Source organism: Cuculus canorus, chromosome 12 (genome assembly GCF_017976375.1).
Source record: "Cuculus canorus isolate bCucCan1 chromosome 12, bCucCan1.pri, whole genome shotgun sequence".
Classification (NCBI taxonomy): Eukaryota; Metazoa; Chordata; class Aves; order Cuculiformes; family Cuculidae; genus Cuculus; species Cuculus canorus.
The window spans coordinates 22148815-22166739 of NC_071412.1; the positions used below are offsets into that span (position 1 = coordinate 22148815).

Below are 17925 nucleotides of genomic sequence, written 5' to 3' on the forward strand. Positions count from 1 at the left end.
AGCCCGAAAGCCCTCCTCCCTGTGATGCCCGTGGGGCGCTGGGATGGACTGGAATTGCACCCCGTCTCGCCCGGGGCGCCTTTCTCCGCTCCCGCTGCAGTTGAGGTCCTTTTATCCCTGCTTTCACCCTTCGCAACCCTGCAGGCTTCTCGCTCTTTCCCGCCTCTGGCTGCTGGCGCGCGAGGATGGAGCCGGTCCGCCCGGCGCCTCTGGGGAAGAGCAGCAGAGAAACCCCTCCCGGCTGCGCCGGAGGCGGCACGACCCGGGGCGGCTCCAGGGCGGCTCCAGGGTGGGTGTCGGGGCCCGGGAGTTGGGGGGCGTGTCCGGGGCAAGGGGCGTGACCAGGATGAGGGGCTTGGCTAGGGGAGGGGGCGTGGCCAGGCGCGGACCGGAGAGCCTGTCAGCTCTGGGAGGGCGGGGCCGGGCAGGCTGTGGCTGGGGGCGGGGCAGGCTGGGGCCACGCCACACCACGATATAAGGTGTTTGGAGGCGTGGCCGGGGCAGAGAGGGCAGGTGTTTCAGGCGGGACGGGGGCGGTGCTTTACTGAGGCCACGCCCACTAAAGGCTGTCCCCCCACGGGGCGTGACCAGGGCTGGGGGCGTGGCCAGACGCGGCGGGATCCGGGCGGTCGGGGCGTGCCCCCCGAGGCCCCGCCCCCCAGCCTATATGGCGGGTCGCGGTCCCGGCGCGGGGTCCGGTGCCGGCGGCGATGTGGGCGCTGCGCTGCCTCGTGCTGCTGCTCTGCGGCGCCGCGCTGGGGCCCGCCGTGCACCTCGACTTCGCCGAGCACCGCAGCCAGGCGGCCAAGATCAAGGTCAACCCTCGCGGCAACCTCTGGGCCACAGGTACCGGCGCCCCGGGAGGCGCTGCTCCCCGTGCTCCCCGCCCCCAGCGCGGCACCCTCTCCCCTCTCCGACCCGCTGCTCCCCGCGGGCTCCTCTTGTCGTCCCGCCTTTCTCTCCTCCCGGATAGTCCCCGTCCCCCCCCCTTTCTCCCCCTCGGACCCTCTGCTCCCATCCAACCTTCCCTTTCTCCCCCTTTTTGCACTCAGTTTGGGATGCTGGGCTCGGCAGGACCCACATCCCGGGGTGGCGGATCCGCCGTGTCTCTAAGGCCTGAGACCCCTCCAGCGGGATCCCCAGCGTTCCGTGGGAGCCGGGATCCCGGGTTTCTCGTCGCCCTGTCTAAGGGGGTTTGCTCGGCGCCTCTCGTGTGGAGCCCGGTGCTGGCGCAGATGCGGGGCTTGCCTTGCAGGTCACTTCATGGGGAAGAAGAGCGTCACGGGCTCCCCACACCTGGAGCCGCCCGAGGAGCCCGCCGTGCCCACAGCCTTCGGTCCCTCTCTGCGAGCCCTGCTGGAGGAGATGGTGGAGCTGCTCACCCGGGAGCTCCTCAGAGTCCTCTGGCGAGAGAGGCTTTTGGATGAGAACCAAGGAAAATACGACCTCACTGACCAGGTGAATACTGGCTGAGGTGGAAGGTGATGCTCGAAGCAGGGAGGTGGTGGAGGTGTTAATCCAGCCTTGCTGGAGCATCCATAGGGCTGCTAGAGGTGGATTACCCTGCTTCTGCTCCTGTTAACCCTCAAACCGCTCAAGGAGCAGAGGAGAAGCCTCCTGAGGCTTGTGGCTAGCTTGGTGTGAGGACAAGCAATGGGCGTGGCGATGGAGCTGTGGCAGCAGCGATCTCCAGCCCAGGGGTTCTTAATGAGGATCTGAGTCTTCCTTGGCCGGATGCAGAAGAGCATGGATGGCTGCTGCGGCTGCTGTAAAGTGCAGGGACAGGATGAGGGGAACGGCTTTCAGCTGAAAGAAAGGAGATTGAGATGAGATCTTGGGAAGAAATGTTTTCCTGTAAGGGTGGGGAGGCCCTGGCCCAGGTTGCCCAGAGCAGTGGTGGCTGCCCCATCCCTGGAGGGGTTCAAGGGCTGTAAGGTCTCTTCTGACCCAAACCATTCCATGATTCTATGAAATGTCCCCTTTTCCAGTCACTGCAGGGACAGGGACATTCGTTCTCCCCTCCCTTTCTGTAGAGAGGTGCAAAGAAGGACACAGCTCTGTATGTGAAGGGAAAGGACCCTGTCCTGAAAAGAGGTCTGGGGCTTCTGATGCCCCTGTGATGATGGTCTGCGTTGCTGTGGTTGGGCTCCCTCGTTGCTGAGGGGACACAGCTTCATTAGCTTCCCTTGCAGAGGCAAGGTGTGCGTCAGTCGTCAGTCGTTCCGCTGCAGGGTGGGTCTGGGGGGCAGACAGGAGCTCCGGTATTCCCACTGTGCATCTGCAGACCCAGCGTCCTTGGTGTGGCTTTTACCTTCAAGCTGACTGGAAAACCTGCCCCTGGGAGCAATGCCCACATGGATCCTCACGCAGGGTGTGGAGATGGAATTGCTCGGTCCATGGGGCTCTGTTCCACTGGCGCCTCTCACCCTCTCTGGTCCCTGCCAGTAGTAACCGAGAACGTCAAGGGGCTGAAATCCTCGAAGGTGGGTCCTACATGTGCCGTCCCACCGGGCTGCTGTGCTCGAGGCACTTGCACACGAGCAAAGCTAGTCCTGTTACCCGGGTTTAAGCAGTGCTTGCTCCCGTTCTTTGCTTTTTGGAGGAAGGCAGAGGTGGAGCAGAGTTGCAGGGGCGTGACCCTGGGTGGCACTGATTCTTCAAGCCCCTTCTCGACTGATTTCAGCAGACTGTGGTAAAGACTGAGGCTTTCCTAGAACGGCTCCCATCAGGACAGAGGGCTTTCCACCAAGAGGATACAGCTGGGCACAGCTGAGGACACGGCCCACCCTGCTCCCTGTGTGCTGTGACCACTGCGCGGGTGCAGCTTTCGTTTCTTGGAGGCAACAAGAAGTGAGGAGAGGAGAGGCTTGGGAATATCCTGGTGCTTCTCCATCCTCCCTGGGAGCTGTGGAGGAGGCGGGTGTTTGCTGGGCAATGAGCTGGTGGTTGCGGTGCCCTGCCTCATCCACCAAGACCTCTGCGGGCGTGAGGTGTGACTTTGATAAAAGTGATCCTCGTGGCTCTCCTCTGTGGAGGAAAACTGCGTGGTCACTGCTCACACTGCAGAGGCTGCCCTGAGGGCTCGTGCTGTGTCTGCGCTGGGATCTGGTGCCCTGCCAGCCCTGCCAGTGCTCATTCCCAGTGCCCCAAGGCAGGTCCTGGCCAGGGGCAGCTCCCAGCACTGGACATCACCCTTTAGGGTGTCCAAGCTCTGCTGCTGGAGGGCGGTTTGGCTCGTGGTCGAGCAGACGCTGCTCTGGCAGGAGGTGGGGTGCCTTATATGTGGCATTGCAGGTAGGTGCTCGATGTGCCACCGGCTCCTACCCCTCACCTTCCCCTCCTGATACCTCTCCCTGGTCAGTGCCCTGGTGTGGCAGAGGAGACCTCGCTGGGTGAGACCTTTGGGCACCTCTGAGCACCTCAGTAGGCTCAGCTCCTGCCTTCTTGCCCCCTTCCTCGCCCCAGGGCATCCTCATCTCTAACCTGCGGGCTGATATTGCACTGCTCCCCCTTCCTTTGAGTGCTGCCTGTGCTAGACTTCTGCAGAACCTTATTTTTTTCTTGCTCCTGTGGGTGTGCGCGGTTATTCCTGCCCCCTGGCAGCTTTCTCCCTGGATGTGACGGCTGTTGGACACCTGAGGCAGTGCCCAGCCCAGCTGGACCTGCTCTGTGGGCTGATCCTTCACAGCCAGAACCTTCCTTTCTGCAGGGCCCCTCTAGGTGCTGTGTGCAATGAGGGTTTGGCTGGCAGAGGAAGATCGACCCTATCCCTTGTTATCTGCTGTCCCTGCCCATGGCAGGGGGGTGGAACTGGGTGATCTTTAATGTCTCTTCCAACCCAACTCATTCCATGATTCTGTAATTCTTGGGGTTGTGGCAGCATTTCTCTGGGAGATGGACAGGTGTGGAATGGCTCCCAGGGTGTGAGCAGAGCCCTTCTGCTGCTGGCGCTGCTCTGGAACCTCTGGGCAGGATGCAATCCCACAAAATCCCTGTGGAACTCTTCCCTGCTGTGGTTTGTGTCTCTCTGCCTTCTCACATAGCTCTGCTGAATCAATCCCGAGGCTGCTTTCATTCCAACCCCGTCTCAGGTGAAGTTTGCTGCTGGTGTCAGCCAGCTGTGGTCCAGCTGTTGGAGCACAGGGCGGGAGGCAGGAGCTGCACGTGGGCTCTTTCGTCCTTGGTCGCTGCCCCAAGCCACCCCTGAAAGTGCCACCAGGGTCCAGCAAGGGACGTTTCTCTGATCTTTTCCTTTAGATCAGGAAGTGCAGAGATAAGATGACGGGAATGGTTTTGAGCGGAAAGAGGGGAGATGGAGATGAGATCTTGGGGAGCAATGTTTTGCTGTGAGGGTGGGGAGGCCCTGGCCCAGATTGCCCACAGCTGTGGTGGCTGCCCCATCCCTGGAGGGGTTCAAGGCCAGGTTGGATGGGTCTTGGAGCAACCAGATCCAGTGGGAGGTATCCCTGATCTGTCCTGTGGTCCCCAGCCAGTGGTGCCAGTGGAGCCGCGTGCAGGACCCCATGTCTCACACCTCTGCCTTTTCTTGTAGGAGACAGGGCTGTTAACAAAGGTGCTGGAGAAGTATTTTTCAAGCTGAAGCAGTGCAGCCGCGGAGAATGAGGTCTGTGGGCCAGGCACGCAGAGGAGAGCATCGTCCTTGAGGGTTTCTGTAGCAACATCACTTTTATTTATTCTCTGTGTAATGTCGTTAATAGCGATTGCTTGTACGGGAAACAGAGCCTTGCTGTCCATTTCCTGTGTCTTCTGCTGCCTGGCAGACCTGGGAATAAAGCTGGCTCTTTGCACAGACGCGCTCAGACCTTCCTGGCGAGTGGGCAGGAAGAACAAGGGGGGAGCAGCCTGGGGGGGATGGAGGGGACTCCCGCTTCTCAGCAGCTGCGATGGGATTCAGCCCCTGCAGCCTCTGCTTGCTGGAGGAGACCTGAACTGCTGCGTGACAGAACTACAAGCTTGGATGAGCCAATTACACCATTCGCTACCGGAGCATCTCTGTAACCCTCTTCACTGGAGAGATTGCCTTCCTGAGAGCAAGAAGAGTCTTGCTCGGGGCGTCGCTGGGATTTCCGGTTCAGGCAGGGTCTCTACCCTTGAACCCCTCCAAGAATGGGGCAGCCTGCCCCACCCTCACAGCAAAATATTTCTCCCCAAGATCTCCTCTCAATCTCCCCTTTTGCAGCTCAAAACTGTACCCCCTCATCCTATCCCTGCCCTCCGTGATCAAGAGCCCCTCCTCAGCTTTCCTGGAGCCCCTTTCAGCACTGGAAGTTGCTCTGAGGTCTCTCTTCTCTTCTCCAGGCTGAACAACCCCAACTCTCTCAGCCTGTCCTCACTCCCACAGCTCCATGTCCTCCCTATGCTGAGGAATCCAGAACTGGACGCAGGACTCCAGGTGGGTCTCAGAGTGGAGCAGAGTGGCAGAGTCCCCTGGTCTCTGCTCTGGGTGCAGCCCAGGACATGGGCTATTTGGAGGTCGGGTTTGGTGGGTAAAACCCAAGCACCCTACAAGTAGTTTGCCCTAAACATTGCCTTTAAAGCCTTGTGCTCCCCATCAAATCCTCCAGCGCTAGGGCCTGTCATCCTTCAGGACTGCAGGACCAAGCTAGGAGGCAGCTTTCTGGGAGGCACGTGGTGGTGGTTCAGGTCAAGCCTCCCTTGCCTCACTGGAGCAGCACAGATGATCCCTGCAGCCCCTAGGGAGAGCATCAGCTTGGAGCCCTTCCAGGTTCTGCAACCTGCCAACGAACAACCCACCTGTGGCACCACAGCAGCCTCTGTTCCCTTCTTGTGTCCTTCATGGTCTCCTACACACCCAAGAGGTGTCCGCCGTCCGCCTGCAGTCTCTTGTGCCTGGGACTGCAGGAAGCCTTCTTCCAGGGTTGCCATTGTGCGCTGGGATGTGAGTGACCCCGGGGTCGCTATTCATTAGCAAAGCCTTGGCTTAAAACTAATTAGAAGCAAGAAAAATAATCTCAGAGTGTATTGTGTTTGACACTGGAGCAGACCAGATGCTCCTCAGCTGACAGCCCGATGGGACTCCTGACGTGATGCCGTGTCGTTAGTGTCTGGAGTAAAAGTCTTCTGAGGAGTGGCTGAGGTCCCTGGGCATATTTACCCTGGAGAAGAGAAGGTGAGGGGAGACCTCATTGCTCTCTGCAGCTCCCAGAAAGAAGGTTGTAGCGAGGTGGGTGCTGGGCTCTGTGGGATGAGAGGCTGCCCAGGGCAGGGGTGGAGTCCCCATCCCTGGAGGGGTTCATAAGTCGTGTGGCCGTGGCACTTGAGGACAGGGTTCAGTCAGCACAGCGGGGTTTGGGCTGGATGAGCTGAGGGGCCTTTCCCATCCTCAGTGATTCCATGGATCTATGGTGTGTCCTGCACATGCAAGCTCATGGGAGGGTGAGCAGGTTCCTGACCATCACAGTGAAAACCTGCCGTGGGATGCCCAGGTGCGTCCTTGTTCTCCCACCCACTCAACATGAACCTGCCCAACTGCCTGTCTGTCTGTCCTTCCCCCATCATCCCTCATCGCTCTCTCGGGACTTGAGGTAAAGATGGGGAGGTCACGTGGTCAGTACCATCACGGTACACAAAACCAGACTCAACTCATGCGATTTCACTTGTTGTTGATTAAGGTAATATAAATATTTGATTTTGATTTGGATTTTGCAAACAAATAACCCCCCTAGGCGTGACCTCAAAGCCTATCCAGTCCCACCCCCTGCCATGGGCAGGGACACCTCCCACTGCATCAGGGGCTCCGAGCCCCATCCAACCTGGCCTTGAACCCCTCCAGGGATGGGGCAGCCACCACTGCTCTGGGTGACCTGGGCCAGGGCCTCCCCACCTGAACAGCAAAACATTTCTACCTAAGATCTCATCTCAATCTCCCTTCTTTCAGCTGAAAACCATTGCCCTCGTCCTATCCTTTGGGGGTTTTCAGGAACAAATCTTTGTGTCCAGGCCAGGGAGATGAGCAAATTCTTCAGTTTTTGTTTTCCAGCTCTGTGTTCATTCCTGCTGCCACCCTGGATCAAGGCTGCCCCTCTCTGCTGCGGCTCAGCCTCAGGAACTCACGCACAGCAGGGGTTACTGCTCCTGCCCACCATGAGCAGAGGTGGAACGCGGACGCAGCCCACCTGAGCTCACTGGGACACCTTCCTTGCGTGGCACTGAGCGCTGCCGGGCAGAACCTCAGCACAGATCCACAGAAACGCTTCAGAGCACGGACGTCTGTGGTTGTCACTGGTCTCCTGGCCATTCGCCATAGCCTGTGGCCATGGTGTAATCCCAGGGATGGGAAAAGGACATGAAGTGAGATAAGAGAAATGGAGACAAGCCACTTTCACCGTAAGCATTTCTTTCTTTTTCTTTGTGGGACTGCCCTGTGAGGAGGAACTGGCTCAGAGGGTGTTTGTGAGAATCCTCTGCCACCACTGGGTGTCATTGGTGTCCCAGGCTTAGTGAAGTGCTCCCTGTCACGCTCATTACCTCAGGACTGCTATGCCCTCAGCAAAGACATCAGGACACCTGCAGGAAAGTTGGGGAGGGGCTCTTGACCAAGGACGAGGAGAATGATTTTGAGCTGAAAGAGGGGAGACTGAGGTGAGATATTAGGGAGAAATGCTTTGCTGTGAGAGTGGGGAGGCCCTGGCCCAGGTTGCCCAGAGCAGGGGTGGCTGCCCCATCCCTGGAGGGGTTCCAGGCCAGGTTGGATGGGGCTTGGAGCCCCTGATCCAGTGGGAGGTGTGTCTTGGTGCTCTGGTTGAAGCCCAGGACAAGGGTGGTTTCTGGGCCGTGAGCGCACGTTGCAGCTCATGTGGAGCTTCTCCTCCCCCAGCACCCCGAGTCCTTCTCCCCAGGGCTGCTCCCAATCCTTCCTCCACCCAGCCTGGGTTTGTGTTTGGGATCACCCGACCCTGTGCAGGACCTCGTCCTTGCTGAACTCCGTGAGGTCGCCCATGCCCAGCGGAGCAGCCCTCGGGTCTTCCCCCTGCTTTCCCGTTCTTATTCCCCCATGGGTTACAGACGCTTTTGCCTCATGGAGGATTCGGGTGTCCTACTGATCTGCCCCCACCTGACGGGGATGCAGGGTGCTCGTGTGTGCTCCGACACGCCCCGTGCCACAGTCCCAGGTGGGGTAGCACTGCTCTGCACAGTGATTTGGAGGCTGGCAGGCGACACCGCAGCAGAGCTCCATGGAAAAACCTAACTGACTTTAATGAGGTTGCTAACAACAGGGATTACAAGGGAAAGCTTCTCCCAAGGTTTCACCCTGGGATGAAAGTGCTAATTACCATGTGGCACATGGTTAACAAGCCTCAGCAAAGCCTGACAGAGCTCAGCACTCTGGTGGTTTCGTCAGACGTGCAGGAACGGCTCTTATCTGTGGGGACCTGGCTGGGGTGGCCAAAGCCCTGCTGAGATGTGTCCAGAGGCTGATGCTCTTCTTGCCCTCATGGTGGGAGCTGCAGGGCCCTTAGGGATGAGGCTGGAGACGCAGCCTAGGAACTGGTGACTGGGCTTTCTCTTTAGTGGAGGGGCAACATCCCTGACACAGATGCAAGATGGGAAGCGATCTCCTCCCTGTCTCGTCCCTTCTCCCAGGGCATCGGGGTACCCGCTCGGGCCCTGCCCATATCCCTCTGTTCCAGCAGCTGCTGCGGGGCTGCAGGACTGGGATCAGGGCAGGCTGGAAGGGGCCCTGGAGTCTGTGAGACCGGAGGGAGCGGCTGGACCTGCAGCCCTGAGCCAGGCGAGGCGTCCCACCAAGGGCACGATGCTTGGGAAGGAACAGGGACTGGTCCCAGCCCCACATCGGGGTGTCCCCTGGTCCCACTGGTCTCGGTGCTCATGGGGTCTCTGGGTGGGATGGAGACAGTCAGGAGGGCGATGGGGCAGCTGCGTTTCTGTCCCCGTGGTCTCTGGGAGCACGTGGAAACCTGCACCAGCGCTGGCGTGAGCTGTTTGGGACCGAGAGCAAAGGTGGTCCCCAGGTAAGATGCTCTTCCTGGCGTGTGTCTCTGAAGGCCCAAGCCATGGGAGGCTTGTTCCTCTCCTACATGGTGGCTCCTGGAAGGATCAGAGGGTTGAACACAACACAATGTCTAGGTGAGTATTTCCGTCAAGTGTGGCTGAAAGCCTTCCTGTTTCCCGCTCCATTTCTCGGTTTATGGGTGACTCCTGTTGACCTCTGCCTCCACCTCCTGGCAGCCCTTTTGGCTGACCGTGAGATATGAAACCTCACTCACTGGGGAGTGTAGTGGGCAGCGACGTCTTCTCTCAAAATCTTCAAGTGACTTCCAAGCAGAGCTAAAAAACCTAGATGCTTCTTGCAAACACACCTAGAGCCAAACCCTGGCCATGGCACCAGGAACATCTCTGCTCAGCTGGGTGGAAACTGGCCTGAGGGGTGTCTCTGTCCTGCCTCCTGCTTCTCCCTTCAAGCCGCTCCATCATGGGTCGTTCAGCTGTTGTGAAGGATCCTGGGCAAGGAGCTGCATCCAAGCATCAGGATGGGCTCCATCACAATGGAGCCTCAGCCTGACCGCAGCTGAAGCATCCATTGGTGGCCTCAAGTTGTGCCAGGGGAAGGTGAGTTTGGATATTGGGAAACATTTCCTCCCCAGCAGAATTGGAAGCCTTGGCCGAGGCTGCTCAGGGCAGAGGTGGAGTCCCCATCCCAGAGGGGTTCACAGAGCGTGTGGCCGTGGCACTTAGAGACAGGGTTCAGTTGCACAGTGGGTGGCTGGGCTGGTGGTTGGACTGGGTGAGCTGAGAGGGCTTTTCCAACCTCAGTGATTCCATGATTTTATGATTCTCCATACTAGGGACCAGGACAGAGAGGTGCTGGGGACAGCCAGTGGGGCAGGGTGACACCTGGATGCAAACACCACACCTGGCACCTCTGAGCGAAGGTCCCCAGAACCGCCTCCCTGCCCAGGCACATCCCAGACGGTGGCTGGTCCAACACTGCGTGGCTGCTTGCACAAGGGGTGCTGCTCCCCGCATCCCCACCTCTCTCCGGTGACCTGGATGAGGTGACTCATCCCTAATCACCCCACTCATCGCTAGGAGCGAGGCAGAAGCTGCCTGATAGAAGGGTTACCCATGAGAGGGCAGGGCGCTGGCAGGGTGAGCAGCACCCTGGGTGTGAAGCTGCGAGCCCCTGGCAAGCACGAACACGTTCCCAGCCCTGTCCCAATGAGCTACACACCTCCACCGCCTGCAGAAATACCCAGAAAATCGAAGAGAGGGGGAAAAAACCCGTCCCCATCCTCCTCGCCACCCTTTGCTTTGTTTTTTTGAAACAGGAGGGACTCAGTGGTTCAAAACTGAAATTTTGGGGGGTGAAATGGCAAAGTCTTTGCCCAGAAACGTCTCTTTTCTTTTCCCTGCTGGGCATGAACCTGAGAGATTTTCAGGGTGCCCAGCCAGGCTGTCCCCTGGGATGCAGAAAGCAATGTCCCAGGGCTGGCAGTGACTGTGCAAGTGTCCGACGGAAGTGTGTCTGCCACACTGGGATCTCTTGGCATCGATGCAACCTCCTTCAGCCAGCCAAATTGCCAAAAACTGAGAGTAGACTTCAAAAGCTGAAGTGTCCATAAGCTCTACACAGTGTTCATCTGAGCATCTTCTGCATGACAGGGCTGGAAGCCCTTCTGGATCTGTGCCTCTCTCTGGTCTCTCCTTAGCCACTGTGTCACCTTGCCTGGTGGCTGGCAGGTCGGCTGGGACCTTCCCAGGGAACCTTCCCTGGGGGACGGAGTCAGGAGTGGGGTCAGCAAGGAGACTGCGCAGCCACAACCCGTGTGGGATGATCTCACCCGGGATGCTTCACCAGCGCAGGGAGGGCTTTGATGCTTTGAAGGTTCCTAAGCAGCCTTGCAGCCCCAGGGTCTTCGTCGATCTTCTGGGGTGCCTCACCTCCGAGGCTGCACCATCCACCACTTCTGGAGGCGGGCACCGCGGAACGCGCTGGGAAAAACACAACCCTGACACGCAGGCTGGCTCCTCGCCCGCAGCCCAGGGAGGCAGCGTGGGCAGCGTCCCAGAGCTCAGCACGGCAGCCAGCCCTCGGCATCGGCCGCGGCAGAGGTAGGGTCAGTGTGGGGATGGGGGCACACGTGTTTCTGCAGCCTGGGGGGTGCTGAGCAGCTCCTTCCTTGCAGGGAAGCGCCGTGGCCAAGTGCCGTGGTAGAAACCAGAACTGGCTTCCGGAGCAGTATCCCTGTGCCCGCCACAGCTCGGCATTGCCTCCGGCAGGTGGGACGTGGTGGTGGGTGGTGATGGGCACCACGCACGGGCAGTCCCTGTGTCCCTGCTGTTCCCCTGGACAGAAAGGAGTTGCTTCCATGCAGGACTCAAAGCACGTTTGTGCAGACATTCCTGGAGCAGAGCAGACGCTGTTTGATGAAGAGCTAACGGAGGGAGGATGGCAGCAAGGGGGCAGGGACTGAAAACGGGCAGAGCAGGCGTCCTGGTGATGCGCGCACATCATCTTGTCCCACCATGGGGACGATTGGAGAGGTTCAGCAGATGCTCTGGTGATTCCAAAGCTGCTTTGTTGCTCCCTGGGGAGGTGGAGTGCTCCCGTGGGAAATGCCCAAGGATGCACCCAGGTGCTGGGTGGGGTGGAAGCATGGAGGTGATTTTTCTCCCCGTGGTCTCTCTGTGTGCTGATTTCCAGAGCATTCCGGCAGCAGGATGACTCTCTGGGACGGCTCTTTCCCCTTCTACCCTGGTGTCAATGCAAGCTTCCGCTTCGACACCACCCGGGCCATCATCGTCTCCATCTTCCTCTCCTTGTTGGCCGCTTTCATCATCATCCTGCCAGGGATCCGGGGCAGAGGGGTAAGTGCAGGGGGAGCTCAACCCTGTGCATCCCACACAACTCCTCCTTCCCAGCCTTAAAAACAGACGTGGGGAGCGCTCAGGTCGATGGCCAGGGCTCTGCGGCCTCTGGCAAGCCATGGGGCTGAGCTCCAGCCCAACGCGTACCCCCAGGCTGGAGGCACCACACTCCACCATCCCAGATTTGGGAGATGCCCGGGTCTGAGCTTGGCTGGATTTCGCTGTGAGCAAGAGTGAGTGATTTCACAGCAGTGGAAAAACAGGGCGAGGCTCAAGGTCCCCGCTCCACCTTCCCCGAAACCCCAGGAAAGGTGGGGCGCACCATGTAAGCCCCAGCGCTGCCCGCGGGGCTCCGCGTGGCCCACAGACTCTTGTGAGATATGATCATCTTGCGCCCGGCGTTGTGGCGGGGCTGGCCAGGATGTCCCCCCCGAGGGGACACCCTGCGAGCTGCTGCTGTGGGCAGCTGCCAGCATGGCCAGGCACAGGAGGCCTGGGTGAGGGCGGCGATCCCAGCTCAGGACCATCAAAGGGAGCATCTCCATCCCCTTCCCAGAAAGGGGACTTTCCCAAACAGGCTGTTCTGGCCTTGCTCTGCGGGGGTCTCTCTGCTGCCTCCCCCACCCCACCCGGCGGCCCTGCCACGTGTCCCCGGGTGCCACCCGCCTGCACAGTGTGTGGGGTGACTCCTCGGGGAGGGACAGGCTGGGTTCTCACCCGCTGGCAGTTCTACATGTCGTGTTTGGTGCCAAGGTCCCCGTGGTACAATCCGACTGAGACCCATCCCCCAACTCTGCTCACCCCTCACAGCGACTGTTCTGGCTCCTGCGGGTGGTGGTGGCCCTCTTCGTGGGAGCAGTGGTCCTCAGTAAGTACCGGGGTCCTGGGAGTGCAGCTCAAGGGTGCCCAGGACACAGGGGGTGGAGGATCAAGGCAAGGGAGGGTAAGTAGAGCAGCCAGGCACCAAGTCCAGCCTGCGGGATGAGTTTATGGGGAAGACTGACATCCATCTGTGCCTGGGACCTGGCTCCAGCAAATGGTGAGAGGTGCAAGCACCCATCTATCTCCTTTCCAAAGGTATACCACCTCCAGGAAAGTCATCGAAAGCCCACTGCCAGCTGCCAGGAGATGGCCAGATTGGCAGGTGCTGAGATGAGGACCAGTGCCCACGCATCAGCCCCATCACCTCTAGAGTTAGGGACTGCCTGGATCTGGGGAGAAACCAGCCCAAGTGGGGCTTTCAGGGTCACGGGTCACGGGTCATGGCTGGTGTTAAGGAAAGCCATACAAAGCTTCTGCTCCTTGGGGGGTCACAGCCCGTTGGGATGGGGTGGATGATGCTCAGGCCACAGTGATGATGACCATCACAGTAGGTGCTTCCATCACTAGATGCCTTGCTACCAGGCCATGGCTAACCTTTGACGCATTCACAGCCATACAGTTCACCAGGGACTGGGAGACCGGCTGCGTGACAGCAAACACCTCCTACAAGTCCTTCAGCCGTGCCCTGGTGAATGCAGATGTCGGGCTGCACATTGGCCTGGCGGGGGTGAACGTCACACTGGTGGGTGAGTGTGTATCATAGCAGGAAGGGGTTGGGTTCAAATCTGACAACACTGCGCCTGAGTACTGGGGCTCTGGACTCACCAGCAAGCCTTGGAGCTGCCTCCAAGTCTGAGACAGGTCCTTAATCTTCAACACCTGGCAGGAAACCCTGTGAACCAGGTCAATGAGACCATCAACTACAATGAGAACTTTGCCTGGAGCTTCAATGCAGATTATGACCACAGCTACAGTGAAGGCCTGAACAAGGGGCTGCCCAGCCCCATCCTCTACGTGGCAGAGAAGTTCACCACGCAAAGCCCCTGCAGCATGCACAGGCAGTACCGCATCTCTGGCCACTACGCGTCCCTCACGTTGTGGTAAGCGAGAGCTCCGGGGCAGGTGGAAGGAGTCAGGTGGAGCAGAGGGAGTTTGATGGGGCCACCCTGTTCCCTGTAAGGCCATGCCTGGGCACTGATGCCACAATGGGCACTCTTCTTTGGAACCTGCCTGTCTCCGCAGAGTCCTCTTCTGTATCATCTGCCCAGATGTGCAAAAATGCAGTTGAGGAAAAAGTCCTCTTCATTTAAAGGAAAGCAGATGCAACCATGTAGGGCTGGTGGTGTGAAGTCCTCTCCCAGGCAGGGGTGGTGCCCTGGTAAGACCAGTCATGGGTGGGTTCCTCTAACATGCCCAAGAGAGCGTGAGACTTGCTGGTGGGGAGTGACCATCAAGAGGTGCTCAGAATCTGTCTTGGGGTGTGAAGCTGGGAGCCTTTGTGTGTGTGGTGATGATGGAGTCTCAGAGCATCCCCACTTGTTTCAGAGGGCGTGGAAAGGCCCTGCAGGGAAGGGCAGGTCTGGTGTTTCCTTGCTTGGCTCCAGGACCCTGCACTCATCTCCTTTTTGATTTTCAGGAACAATAACTACCCCTGCCCAAACCTCCCTGCTCCCAAGGAGCATTCCAAGGCAGCACGTTGATGTGTATTTATTTTTCGCTATTCTTCTTTGAATCAGAACAATTTGCCAGGCTCAGCTCCCCGGCAGGAGAAACCCAGACCCCGCTCGCAGGGCAGGGCTGGCAGCTGGGTTTGCTCCAGGCGCTGAATCAGCTCTGGGCACGGCTCTTTGTGCCGTTCTGCAAACAAAGTCTCCCTTCTTGTCATTTTCAGTTGCCTCAAGTTTGGGCATCAAGTTGCCTCAAGTTGCACCAAGGGAGGGTTAGACTGGATATTGAGAGAAGAATCTTGCCTGGCAGCGGTGAAGCCCTGGCCCAGGCTGCCCAGGGCAGGGGTGGAGCCCCCATCCCTGGAGGGATTCACAAATCGTGTAGCACTTGGGGGCGGGGTGCAGGTGGCACTGGGGGGCTGGACTGGATGAGATTGGAGGGCTTTTCCAGCCTCAGTGATTCCATGATTCTCCCTTTGAACAGTTGGGAACTGTCAGCCATGGAGGACCACAGAGTCAGAGAAAGAGTTCATTTGGAGGGACCTCCAGAGGTTTTGTGCTCCAGCCTCCCCACTACAGTAGGGCTGACATCAAAGGTAAAGCAAGATGCTTGAGGATTACCGGACTTCAACACTGAATGTCCTCATGCATGGAGATCCTTCTCCACCACTGCGAGACCTATTCCACAGCTCCACCATTCATGCAGTTCCAGAATCATTTGGGTTGGAAAGGACCTCTTTAGATCAGCCTGTCCAGCCCACCTGCTAGAGTAAGGCCGTCTAGAACAGATTGCCCAGGGCTGTGTCCCTCCATCAGGATGTGGAGAGGAGGCACTGAGAACAGGATCCAAGCTTTCCATTCAGTTTTGTTGTCTTTTCACAGGATGGCCTTCTGCACATGGCTTATTTCCATCCTCTTGTTCTCCATGCCCATCCTGCTCTATGGTGGCTACATGCTCCTGCTCACGGCTGCGCTGATGCTCTTCTCACTGCTCTTCTTCTTCACTGCAAGGAACACTCCGAAGTGCCCCATTCAGTTTGGCCCAGCTCCCCTGAAAACAGACTACGGTGGATCCTTTTGGCTGACCTTAGGGACAGGTGAGTGCTCAGCTTGCTCCTGGGGCTTTGTTCTCCATCCCTCAGCACCTCAACCCTTCCGTCTCCATGGCTGTCCACAGAAAATGATTTCTTTTTGAATGACATACAAGAATTCAGGTTAGGAGAATGCTGTTCAGACTGGGGGAAGAAAGATCTGAGCAGCCAGGAGGTCTGAATGGTTAAAGTGGGTGTGTGCCCAGAATCGTGAACTGCAGCCACTGGAAAGACCTGGCCTAGAAGGACCCTTGGGCTGTTGTTCCCAGCCCTTGTCCAGAGCAGGTCTAACCTCAAAGCCTTGTTCAGTCTAGTGGGCGATGTCCCCATGGCCAGATATCCCCTCTGCTGTCCCAGTCACGGGCAGTGATTCTTTCCCTTGATCAAACTGGAATTTCCTACGTTACAGCTGTGCATGTCTGAGAAGAATCATGGAATCACTGGGGTTAGGAAAGCCCTCTCAGCTCACCCAGTCCAACCAACAGCCCAGCCTCCCTGTGCTGACTGAACCCTGTCTGGCTCTTTTTCAGTGATTCCTCTTTTTCAGTCTGAACAAGCCCTGCTCCTCCAGCCTTTCCCCATACACGGTGGCCTCCAGCCCCACCTTGCTTGGCCATCTGCCCCAGTTCATTGCCCTCTGTACTGAAGCCCAAATGTACGGCAGGGTCCACCTGTGGAGGGGGAATAACACTTTCTCTTGGCCTCCTGGGTGATGCCACGTGCTGTTAGCCCCCAAGGATAATGTGCCTCCACACGCTGTGCATTGCAGGGCTGCTGTGCCTTCTGCTGGGGCTGGGCGTCATCATCCTGAACTCTGTGTGGCCAGAGAAGCTGAAGCTTGTCTTTAACCTGGATGAGGGAAAGGGAGAAGAAGAGGAGGGCTGGGACATGTCCCACCTGCCAGCCAAGCCCAGCTCCTCTGAGCAGGAGGTGCTGATGGTCCCTCTGTGTGAGCTTAGTGAGGTGGCAACCACCTGGCTGTAAGCCACTGGGCAAAGCCAGAGGAGACCCTTCTGGAATTCCTACTCTGGTCCAGACTTACCAGGAGCCCAGGAAGGAAGAGACGTGTCAAGACCCTGGTGATGAGAAGATCCAAGTCTGGCAAGACGTCTCAAATACAACAGTTTGTCCTCATTTATGGATTTGCTGTTGTTTTACTCACCAGCAGCTGGAAGAGGTTTTGGGGTGAGGTGAATCCATGACCCATCCCTGGCTGTCCAGTTGCTGTCCTTCCCCTTAGTCCATCCTCAAAAAAACCCAGTCCTCCCTAGGATCCAGAGACTAGACCAGAACAAACTGGAGAGACACCAAGAGCTGCAGACACGTAAACATGAACCAAAGGAGAAGCAGAGACCCCACAACAGCACCGCCACCCTGAAGGGCCCTGAGAATTCCCTTCTGCCCAGAGATGCCCAGTATTTTCGCCCAGTGAAGCACATGCCCCTCCAAGCCATGAGCACCAGCTCCTCTAGGAGAATGCTGTGGGAAACAGTGTCAGAGGCTTTGCTGAAGCTGAGGCGTTTCAGGTTTGCACCCCTTTAATTCCATGCAGGTTTTGTTTTGTGCTCACTTATTTTCCCCAAACTCTCAGTAAAACAAGTTGGACCTGGTCTTTCTCGCGTCTGTCGGTACAGGTGTCCCCCTCTGGGGATGCTCTCTTGGTGTTGCCACGGGGGAGAAGAATGCAAAGGCAGAGCCCTCTTGTGGTCCCGCATGGGACATCTGACCACGACTGGTTGGTGCAGAGCAATAAAAACAAGTCAACGCCCAGTAAACAGGGCACTGGAGCATCCCCAGGCAAAGGAGCCGAGGGAGTGCGGAAGGACTTTAGCTCCTGGAGTGACCCTAGGCATGTGGAAGGTTTGACAGGAGCAATCTCCAGCTCAGCAGAGAGGTTTGCTGAGGGGCCACTATGGAATCACAGAATAGTTTGGTTTGGAAGGGACCTTAAAGATCATCTAGTTCCAACCCCCGTGCCATGGGCAGGGACACCTCCCACTTGGTCAGGCTGCCCAACGCCCCATCCAACCTGACCTCCAACACCTCCAGGGATGGGGCAGCCACAACCTCCCTGGGTAACCTGTGCCAGGGACCTCACCACCCCCATAGTGAAGAAATTCTTCCTAATGTCCATTCTAAATCTGCCCCTCTCCAGTTATACCTGTTCCCCCTGGTCCCATCACCACAAGCCTTTGTGAACATTCCCTCTCCAGCTTTTCTGTAGCCCCTTCAGGTGCTGGAAGTTCACTATCAAGTCTCGGAGCCTTCTCTTCTCCAGGCTGAACAAGCCCAACTCTCTCAGCCTGAACTCGTACGGAAGGTGCTCCAGCCCTTGGATCATCTTTGTAGCCTCCTCTGGACCCATTCCAACAGCTCCATCTCCTTCTTATGTTGAAGATTCCAGAACTGGATGCAATACTCCAGGTGAGGTCTCATAAGAGAGGAATGGAGGGGCAGAATCCCCTGCCTCCCTG

At 58.0% G+C, this 17925-nt stretch overlaps 2 protein-coding genes across 19 annotated transcripts; both read left to right on the top strand.

The window, feature by feature from the left end:
- Window positions 1–612: 612 nt before the first annotated feature.
- Window positions 613–7515, top strand: NMB (neuromedin B). Of its 11 annotated transcripts, XR_008451899.1 has the most exons (6): window positions 613–846; window positions 1256–1458; window positions 5320–5413; window positions 5586–6151; window positions 6369–6467; window positions 7022–7038. XR_008451899.1 is itself a non-coding variant. In XM_054077941.1 (4 exons), the coding sequence occupies exons 1-4, from the start codon at window positions 711–713 to the stop codon at window positions 7159–7161; spliced, it is 573 nt and encodes a 190-aa protein (XP_053933916.1). In that variant the 5' UTR covers window positions 613–710; the 3' UTR covers window positions 7162–7296. The 11 variants fall into 11 exon arrangements, 9 of the variants coding, with proteins under 9 accessions (XP_053933916.1, XP_053933918.1, XP_053933911.1 ...); XR_008451898.1 differs by having other exon boundaries at window positions 5586–6467; window positions 7022–7070; XM_054077941.1 differs by lacking the exons at window positions 5586–6151; window positions 6369–6467 and having other exon boundaries at window positions 7022–7296.
- A 45-nt stretch (window positions 7516–7560) lies between these two features.
- On the top strand, window positions 7561–17206 carry LOC104064859 (dual oxidase maturation factor 1). 8 transcript variants are annotated; one of them, XM_054077932.1, is made up of 9 exons: window positions 7561–7623; window positions 9048–9612; window positions 9849–11115; window positions 11708–11871; window positions 12682–12739; window positions 13305–13439; window positions 13580–13793; window positions 15243–15457; window positions 16221–17198. In XM_054077932.1, exons 4-9 carry the CDS (start codon window positions 11725–11727, stop codon window positions 16433–16435), a joined length of 984 nt encoding a protein of 327 aa, XP_053933907.1. In that variant the 5' UTR covers window positions 7561–7623; window positions 9048–9612; window positions 9849–11115; window positions 11708–11724; the 3' UTR covers window positions 16436–17198. The 8 variants fall into 8 exon arrangements, with proteins under 8 accessions (XP_053933907.1, XP_053933908.1, XP_053933909.1 ...); XM_054077933.1 differs by lacking the exon at window positions 7561–7623 and having other exon boundaries at window positions 7699–9129; window positions 9232–9612; XM_054077934.1 differs by lacking the exon at window positions 7561–7623 and having other exon boundaries at window positions 7699–9129; window positions 9466–9612.
- Window positions 17207–17925: the final 719 nt, after the last annotated feature.

Bases quoted from the DNA above. Each gene is read 5' to 3' on its own strand.
- LOC104064859 (XM_054077928.1), top strand. From the start codon at position 11,453: ATGGCAGCAAGGGGGCAGGGACTGAAAACGGGCAGAGCAGGCGTCCTG. The intron at 11,565-11,707 runs GTGATTCCAAAG...GCTGATTTCCAG, and splicing joins GAGGTTCAGCAGATGCTCTG to AGCATTCCGGCAGCAGGATG. The intron at 11,872-12,681 runs GTAAGTGCAGGG...CACCCCTCACAG, and splicing joins CAGGGATCCGGGGCAGAGGG to CGACTGTTCTGGCTCCTGCG.
- NMB (XM_054077936.1), top strand. From the start codon at position 711: ATGTGGGCGCTGCGCTGCCTCGTGCTGCTGCTCTGCGGCGCCGCGCTG. The intron at 847-1,255 runs GTACCGGCGCCC...CTTGCCTTGCAG, and splicing joins CGGCAACCTCTGGGCCACAG to GTCACTTCATGGGGAAGAAG. The intron at 5,414-5,585 runs GTGGGTCTCAGA...CAAATCCTCCAG, and splicing joins AACTGGACGCAGGACTCCAG to CGCTAGGGCCTGTCATCCTT.